At 61.9% G+C, this 9,114-nt stretch overlaps 1 protein-coding gene across 1 annotated transcript; it reads left to right on the top strand.

Annotated features, from left to right (window-relative positions):
- The first annotated feature begins 5,778 nt into the window (after positions 1-5,778).
- On the top strand, positions 5,779-8,755 carry BARX1 (BARX homeobox 1). Its single transcript, XM_024117172.1, has 4 exons — positions 5,779-6,001; positions 7,737-8,028; positions 8,111-8,195; positions 8,591-8,755. The coding sequence occupies exons 1-4, from the start codon at positions 5,779-5,781 to the stop codon at positions 8,753-8,755; spliced, it is 765 nt and encodes a 254-aa protein (XP_023972940.1).
- The last annotated feature ends 359 nt before the right edge of the window (positions 8,756-9,114 follow it).

The following is a 9,114-nucleotide window of genomic DNA, read 5'->3' as shown; positions in this document are numbered from 1 at the left end:
TTCTGTGTTAGGGAAGACAGATGCAAGTGTGAATTCCCTCTTGAAAGGGGCAATATGATCTGGCCTCACACCTGCTGTTGGAAGACACCCTGGAAAAGATGTGCCCCCCTCGCCTGGCTGGGGGGACAGGTCCAGGGCCTTTTGCCTCACCCAGCTTTGCCACCCAGTCTGCCCACCTGGCTGGGAGGAGACCGTGTCCCAGGTACATAGCCCACATAAGCCTCAGAGGGCTCTGCAACCAGCACCTGGAGGTCCCTTGGTGAGTACAAGGCCCCTGCCCTTATTAGGAGGAAGATAGACTGGGACGTGGGCGTCCTTCTGACTAAAGGAAACAGGGAAAGGGAGAGCAAAGCAGCAGGGAAGAAGAGAACCAGAGCCCAACTAAAGACGGAGAAGCAGGGAGAGGAAGGCAAGTTAAAGAAGAAAGAGGGTAAACGGATGGAAGGAGGGAAGAGAGAAAGGAGAGCAAAGAAGGAAGAGAAAGAAAAAGAAAGAAAAGCAAAGCTCGAGCCCTTTTCATGAACCTTGCCCACCCGCCTGGCTGGAGGGACAGGTCTCCGTCATGGGGTCTCTCCTTTTCTACAGTGTCGCCGAGGCCAGTCCCGCGGCTTCAGGAGGGCAGTGACGCGGGCTAGCGGACACCTGCCGGGATGGGGCGGCCAGCACTGACCCTCTCTCTCTCCGAAGGCCAGAAGGGCTTGGAGCCTGAACTGGTGTCCCTGACTGGTGCCCGAGTGGGAGTCGGACCCAGCCTCCTGGTCCTGGCACCCGTGTCCCCGGAGCACGGCGCCCTTGTCTCAGGGCACGTTCTGGAAGGACCCGCACACGCCACCCGGAGAAGCCCAAAGGAGTTCCCCGGGCTGCCCACATACGGCCTCGTTATCCGCGCGCAGCAGCTCCTGAGCAAGCCTTGGGGCCCCAGCGAGCCGAGGCACCCGCTGTCACTACTTCCGGGCCCTGGGTGTGGACTCGGGTGCCGCTATTTCTCACGACTACTAGGAACCAAGGTAGCTGCTAGAGCCTCCGGGCCAGGCTGAAATGCCTGGGAGTGGGGGGAGGGGTGTGGTGCAGAATGGCCCGGGGTCTGCGCTGTGACCAGCAGGATCGCTTTGGGTTTCTGGGGGCATCAAAAACTGGGTCCTAGCTAAGTCAAGGCAATTACTACCTACCTATGGATCTATCTTTTAAAACTCACACTTCTAAAGAAAATCACACATTAAAAATTAGCTACAAAACAAAAGTAAAGTAACTATTTCCAGAGGAACAAATTTGTAAATTACTTGAAGAGGGAGAATTTGAAAGGGAGAGAGAGGAATGTATCTCATGGTGCTGTCCCAAAACACGCTTTGAGCCCCGAGCTCACAGGTGTTTGAAATGATTCAAAACGAAAAGTCCACAAATGACTTCGAAATGTTCATAAAGGAAGGTGTCATTAGAGATCCATTTCGCCAAGGAGAAAGTGATTGTGCGGTCACCGGGAGATGTGACTTGCGAGCGTGGAGACGGAGTAATTTTATAACCTCGAGATTTTCCGTTTTGAAGGCAAGACAGATGTCGGCAGTCTTGGATCCAGACACCAGCAGCAAGAACGGGCACGGGCCTCAGACCGAACGATACGTTCCCGGCCGAGTGCAGGTGGCTTCCTTCTGGCATTGCCCACGGAGACCGAGCCGGTGCGCCCGCCTGAGAACCACCGCCTCCAGCGCCAGCCTGCCCTGAGCCGGGGACAATCAGAAGCGACAGCTTACAGAAAGAAGCGAGTGGACGATAACCTTCGTTCCGGGCGCTGACCGTGCGCGTCCTCATAGAGGAGGCCCGGCACAGGGCGTGGGGCGTGGGGGCAGGGACAGCGAAGCTCTTCGGGGCTCGGTTTCCCGGTCTGTCAGCTGGGGGTGGGGGGAGGTGTAGGACTCCCCGTTGGCAGCTTCTGGACGGTTGCACCCGGAGGTGAGCCGACCGGTCCAGAAGAAACCGCCCCTTGGTTCCCATCCCCAACTCTGCTTTGCCAAGTAGGATACAAACCCGCGATGACTGGGAGAGGGGACGAACGAAAAAGGGCCGGTGTTGGGTGGGTGCTGGAGGGGGAGCTGGGCCCAGAACACTCCAGGTAATGCAGAAGCACCCAGACCTTGGCCATCAACCTTGCCCAGGCCTGCCCACATCCGGACTCAGCTTCCCCATCTGTACAATTGTTCGGGGACCCCTTCGCCCAATCGGCTCCAGAAACCGACCCGGAGGCGCTAGGGGAGGAGGAGGGCTTAGGTGGAGGAGGAGAAGTCCTGGAACCTGCATGCCTGGCCTGAGAGGGTTCGATTAAGGAGGGAGGTAACCCTCTCCCTCGCGTTGCCCCTCCAACGCGGCCGTGGGGTCTGAGGAGCAGGGCAGCGGTGGGGAGGGGGCCTCACCCGGCGTCCGGGCGGCGCCGAGATCCCCCTGCCGCCCGAAGCCCCTCGCCGCCTGGCCGCCGGTGAGGGCGGCTGGCCGCGGGCGCTGAGGTCACCTTTTCCACTGCGCCCGCCGAGAGCGGACGGTTTCCGGGATTTTCGCGGCGGCAACGGCAGCTGGAGGCCCGGGCTGGGTCCCAGGAGTTGGGCACGGCGGCTGCGCCTCTGGGGTGGGGATTGCAGGGCTGGGACCTCGGGAGAGGCCCCGAGGCCCCGTCGCCCGGGATGCGGGGGGGGCTTTCCTTCTCTGGGCCTCTGTTCCTGCAGGGAGGAGGGACCCCTCTCTCTGGGAATCCTTTCCCAGCCAACAATGCTGCAACTCCCGAGCAGAGGAGGCCCTGCTGCTGTTTTGAGCATTTTTTCGCCTAAAAGGGGTTTATCTGTAGGTCTGCTTTGGGATCACGCGGTGCACAGACAGCCCGGGAGGGGGAGATCAGAGGCCTCCCCACTAAGGGGAGGGCCTTGAGGGGTAACAGGGTGCACTCGGCTCTCTTAGCCCTTCGGACCTCCAATGCTCCAGGGCATTCCCCAAAAGGGCCCTGGGGCCTCGTTCCCAGCGGATGCCACTGCTCAGCCCTCAGCCTCAGCCACCCGGAACTATCCCAAGGAGCTGAGGGGAAGCACTCTGACCACTCAGCACCTGTGAAATAGGGTGGGGGCTGGACAGCACTGGTCTTCTGACTCCCAAAAATCTAGAGGTGAGGCCTCAATCCTGAAAATAACCTCCTACCCCTAAACCTGACCCAGGACTGGGGGCAAAATGGATTTGGTGAGAGCTGATCAATGTGATTCCCAAGTCCTCTGATCTGGGTGCTGAGCTCCCATGTGGAGGACCTAAGACCTTCAGGGAGGCAATTGTGTGGAGCAGAGATGGTTCAAAACCAGATGGCTTCAGTCAGGGGCCCAAATAGGAGGTGAAGGGATGGAGTGGGGGTGGCTGGGCCTAACCCTCACAGCAGACTAGGCTATGCCCTCGGGAAGATGTGGAAGGGAGGAGGAGGAGGAGAAAGTGATGGCCAGTGGGCCCTACTGGGTGGAGGGAGGTGAGAGAAAAATGGGCCCCATACCATATATACAGGGAGCAATAGAAAACAAACCCTGCTCACTGTGGTCCCTGGGCCAGTACTTTCTTTCTCCCGGGCCTTAGTTTCACCATCTGAGAAAGTAGGTGGTTGGACTGGGTGACACCCAAGCACCTATCTAGGGAGGGGTCCCAGCTGGACTGCCCAGGCCTCCAGGAGACACTGGCTTTTCTCTGTTTGCCGGGTGGCTGCTGGGCCAACAGAGGTGGCACAGACCCACCCCTGTCTGTCTACCTCCTACTGGGATAGAGGCCTGCCTAGTATGGGATACCATCACTCTTAGTAGGTCCCACACTGTCCCCTTCTGAGGAGCTATGTGACTCACAAGATCACCCACACATGGAGCACCTGGAGGCCACCTTTCAGTTCTGATGATGGCAGGGAGGTTCAGAAAGGTGCAGCCCTGGCTGAAGTCACTCAGCATCTAGGGGGAGAGGCAGCTGGGCTCTTAGAGACTATGGTAAGACATTCTCTTTGTCCCTATGGACAATGAGTCTTGGGCATCTCCCAGTCCACACAGGGTCTGGGGCAGGTGCCAGGGTCTTACCACTAGCAGCTGGAGCTACAGAAGATGCACCATCTTGGGGTGGGGCAGGGCCATGGGTGTGGTAGATCCTATTTTTCAGAGGTGACCACTGAGACCTCAGCCAGAGCTCACATGAGAAGGAGAAGTGGCCCAGGACCCCAGTTGAGGGACTCCCGATGGGCAGGAGGAGAGGGGCAGGCACCCTCCCCAGTATCCTGGGGATACCCATCCATCTCTACTGACACCCCACCCTCCTTGTCTGGACAAACTATATTCTCCTCCTTAACAGACCCTGTGGAGCCCATGGGGACAGCCCCCCACCCCCAAGTCCTCAGAGCCTCCCTGGAGCCAAGTGTCAGCATCTTCTCAGCAACAGGTAAGGAGACTGAGGTCCAGAATGGGGCAGTGGCTTGCCTCGAGTGGCATCGCCAAAGAGATGAACTCAGCGGAGAGTTGAGCTTTGGGATTGTTCACCCCACGACTTGCACTTATATTCCCCCAATGATGAAGAGAGGGAGCTAGCAAAGACTCTGGCCTTCCTCAGTCACATTGGGGACTTTACAGTTCAGAGAGGAGGCAGGTCACACCAGAGTTTATCCCCAGACTCCCAGGGCACCCTGTGGTTTCTCACCCAGCTCCACCCAGTACTGGTTTTCTCTGATGCTCCAAAACTGCGAAAAGGCAAAGCTGCAGGCTTTCCTTGTCCTGGCATCCATCTCTTGCTAGAAATAGGGGAACACAACCCAGTCCACAGCGTCTAGGGTTGTGTAGATATGTCCACATACCACTTGGTAATACGAGCAAATTCTGGCTGGAGAAATTTGCCTCTCAGGGCAGTTCAGGAGAAATGAGGCGGTACCTGGTAAACTGAGGCACAGGTGAGGCTACTACCCAGCGAGTTGCACCCGACCCACTGCTGCACTCCTTCCCCGGGCAGGCGGCCCTGCGTCCTGGCACGGAGGCTGAGCACCGCCACCCCCTTTCCAGCCGAGCTTCGGGGTCTCTGCCTCTCCTCCTCCCGATCTTTCCGGGGCTCCCTAAACCCTGCCCAGGCCGCTCGCCTTGATAGCTGTCCCATCTCTTTCTTAACTGCCCCCTCTTTCTGTCCTGCTTGCCTCTGTGCTCTCCGGCACGTCAGGGCCCGCTGACTCCCGCGCCTCTGTCGGTTGCTCTCTGCGCAAGTCTCGGTGTCCCTGGCATCCTCACGCCACTGTCTCGCATCTTCTGTGGCCCTCGCTGTCTCGCTGTAGACCCTCTCTCACCTCTCTCTCGATCCCTCAGCTCCCATCCCTGGGGGTCTTGTCTCCCGAGCTCTCCGGCTCGATCCTTCTTGGGCGTGCGCTCCGCTGGGTCTCCCTCTGTCTGGGACGGTCGGCCCCTCTCCCGGCCCCCTCCCTCCTGCCACCCTCCCATCTCTGGCCCTCCCTCGGGCTCGGCCTGGGGGGTGGGGGGCGGCGACGCGGGGCGGGGCGGCCGGGCGGGGCGGGGCGGTGACGCGGGGCCGGCGGGGCTAGAGGCGCGGCAGAGTGGGGCGGGGGCGCAGTCCCGGGTCCGACCGGCCGAGCCCCGCGCGCCCCGCCCGCGCCCTGTGCCTCCGCCCGGCCGGCCGGCGGGGGAGGGGGCATGAACCGGCGCCCGCGCGCCGCCCGGATCTGCGGGCCGGCCTAGACCCCCGCGCGGGCCCCGCGCCCCAGCCGCTGCCGCCGCCAAGCCCCGGGGCGCCGCGATGCAGCGGCCGGGTGAGCCGGGCGCAGCACGCTTCGGCCCACCCGAGGGCTGCGCCGACCACCGGCCGCACCGCTACCGCAGCTTCATGATCGAGGAAATCCTCACTGAGCCTCCGGGGCCCAAGGGCGCCGCTCCTGCCGCCGCCGCAGCCGCCGCGGGCGAGCTGCTCAAGTTCGGCGTTCAGGCTCTGCTGGCGGCCCGGCCCTTCCACAGCCACCTGGGTACGTGCGGGGCCTGGGGCCGCGGGGCGCTGGCCGGGCTCGGCGGGAGGAAGCGAGCCGCGGCGTCTCCCGGACGCAGCTCCGGGAACGCAGGCCCCCGACCGTTCCCTCCGCGCGCTCCCGGCGGGGAAGCAAAGGGGGCAGGCGCTGGGCCGCGCAGAAGCCAGGCCTCGTGCCCGTGGGCCAGGCCTGCCGGGAGGGCATTCGCTCTCTTCTTCACTGCGACCCTGCGGTTTCCAGCCCCGAGGAGTCCAGGCCCGGGGACCCGAGCCCGCATCCCCATCGTGGGCGCTGGACCAGACTGCTAATGTCAGACTTCGGGTCAAAGCGACCTCAGGCCGCGGGCGCCTGGGCCTTCCCACAGAGAGCTGGCTGGGAGTGGCCGCGGCTGCCCAAGCCGGGAAAGCCGGACCTTTGGGAAAGAGGCCCGTGTCTCCAAGTGCTATGCTGGGGGCTGACGCTGGCCCGAGCCAGCCCGGAGCCTCCCAGAGCCCGGGGTCTCAGGCTGGCGACGAACCGACCTGTGCTGTAGCACAGAGCCCCTTGGGCCTTGCCTGGGGACAAGAGGCTTGTTTGTGAGCTGCTGCCCGAATGGCCCTTCTGCTCCAGGTCGGCTGCGCCTTGGCAGAGCTTGAACCAGCAACTCAGGCTTTTTCTGTCCCTTTTGGTTCTCTTCTTTCCTTGTCGGGGCCCTGCCTTGACCTGCCGTGCCCTCTCCACTGGACCCCTTCTTCTGGCCTTTCCCCGTCTCTCTCCAACCGGCCTCTCTCAGTGGGGTGGGTCTGCCCTTCCTTTCTCACCTTCCCCCAAGGATCCTTTCTCCCCTCTGGGCTCTCTCCTCATATTCACCCACACATCTTGCCTGGGCCCTTCCCGACTCCATCGGGGCTAGCACTCATTGGTAGCAAGATGCCTATCTGGGCAGGGAGCCCTCCTACATTCTAGCGTGACCTCCGCCCAGGGAGCCGACTTCCTCCACATCCAGTGACCCTCCAGCCAGTGCTCCGCCTGCCTGGGGGGCAGCAGGGCCAGTTTGTTCGTTTTGAGTCCAATCACTGCTGCCTTTTGCCTCCAGCTGCACTGTTAATAATTCGTTTGAAGCGGGCAAAAAAAAAAATCGTTTAGGACTAATGAAAACTGAAACGTCTTCGTGGGGAAGAGTCTAAACGGAGAAAACAGGAAGAACAAATTTCCCATTTCTTGGGGTGCTTTGGAATTTCCGGGAAGCGCCCAACTTCACCCCTGCTGACAACCCGCTGTCTGCCCCTCAGAATTGGCTGTTTTGCCCTGCACAGAAGAGCAGATGTGCTTACTCCACTGAAACTTTTTTCCCCCCTCTGAATGCAGCAAAGCCTATTTAGTTGGGGCAAATGCTTATCTTCCTAACTCTGTGACGTTTTTTCTTGGTTTCCCTTTTCCGTGACACATACTCTATGTGTTTGGGAACTTCGACCTTGTTCATTGAGAATCCTGAAATCTCAGAGCAGCTGGGGCCTGGGGAATGCCAGGCAGAGCCCGGGTGGGGGAGGTCCCCTTCCCAGACTCTGGGGACCCTGGCGTCGAGGAGGCTCAGCCTAGGTGCCTGGCGCAAATCTCTCACTTCTCGGCCAGCACGAAGGTTTTGTGTTGGGGTCACCGGCTGAGAGAGAGCTCTCGGCTAGGGCGCATGATGCGAGGATCTCCAGGAGGAGGAGCAAGGCCCGAGCTCACCCGGCTCCCCACTCTCTCCCCGCAGCCGTGCTGAAGGCCGAGCAGGCGGCGGTGTTTAAGTTCCCGCTGGCGCCGCTTGGCTGCTCCGGGTTGGGCTCGGCGCTGCTTGCCGCGGGGCCTGGGCTGCCCGGCGCTGCCGGCGCGCCGCACCTGCCGCTCGAGCTGCAGCTCCGCGGGAAGCTGGAGGCGCCTGGCGCCGGGGAGCCGGGCACCAAGGCCAAGAAGGGGCGTCGGAGCCGCACCGTGTTCACCGAGCTGCAGCTGATGGGCCTAGAGAAACGCTTCGAGAAGCAGAAGTACCTCTCCACGCCCGACAGGTAGCGCGGGGCCAGGCTAAGCCCAGCGGGTAGGGGGAGGGGGGCTGCTTGCCCTGCTGAGGGTGCACCCCGCTCTTTCCAGAATAGATCTCGCCGAGTCCCTGGGTCTGAGCCAGTTGCAGGTGAAGACGTGGTACCAGAATCGAAGGATGAAGTGGAAGAAAATAGTGAGTGTTTTTGTGGCATTCTGCGCCCTCTATTTGCGGCCGTGCCCCTGTAGCCTTCAAGAGCTGCTCCACCATGGAGACTTATGCCCAACCCTCCCGATTCCCTCGGTGCCTGGTGCCCAGAGGGACCCTCTCTGCTCTGTCCCACTGGGTGTCCTAGCCCAGCTCCTTTCGTGCTCCCTGAACCCTCAGGGTTCCTGGAAGCCTTGAACCCCTCTGCCGGACCCTCTGGTCGCTTTTCCCTAGCAACGCTCAGACAAATGGCCGCCATTTCCTGGGGGCTAGGCGCGGCCTCGAATGGCCTCGTTGGGCTCTTCAGGCCCTGCCTGGGCACAGGGCGCGGGGGTCCCCGGCCCAGTCCCAGCTCACCGCGGTGCCGCCCGTCTCCCGCGCAGGTGCTGCAGGGCGGCGGCCTGGAGTCTCCCACCAAGCCCAAGGGGAGGCCCAAGAAGAACTCCATTCCCACGAGCGAACAGCTTACGGAGCAGGAGCGCGCCAAGGAGGCGGAGAAGCCGGCGGAGGCGCCGGGCGAGGCCGGCGACCGGAGCCACGAGGACTGAGCGCGGCAGGGGGTTCGGGCCCAGGGAACCCCAGCGCAGTCCGCGGCCCCCATTACCCGTCGGAAGCCGCGAGTCGGCCCTTCTGCGTCCACGCCGTTTGCTTTCTAAACTTTTTATTATTACCTTGAATGCGGACATTTAGGGGCCAAACAAGGAAGGACAGACCCTGAAGCCAAACCCGTGCGCTCGCGGGCCCTAGCCTGGAAACACGTCCAGCGCGGCGGAAGGTCGCCTCCTCTCGGAGCTCCCCATCGCCAGGCGCTCCACGAGCATTCACGCCCCGATCCTATCCTGCACCCCGCACTCGCCTCGGGCCGGCCCCCCGGGCCCGGACGCCTCCAGGCACACACCCGCTTCCG

The sequence above is a fragment of the Physeter macrocephalus genome, chromosome 9 (genome assembly GCF_002837175.3).
Source record: "Physeter macrocephalus isolate SW-GA chromosome 9, ASM283717v5, whole genome shotgun sequence".
In the NCBI taxonomy this organism is placed as follows: Eukaryota; Metazoa; Chordata; class Mammalia; order Artiodactyla; family Physeteridae; genus Physeter; species Physeter macrocephalus.
The sequence above is the reverse complement of the archived record's forward strand: the minus strand, read 5'-3'. Positions and strand labels throughout refer to the sequence as shown.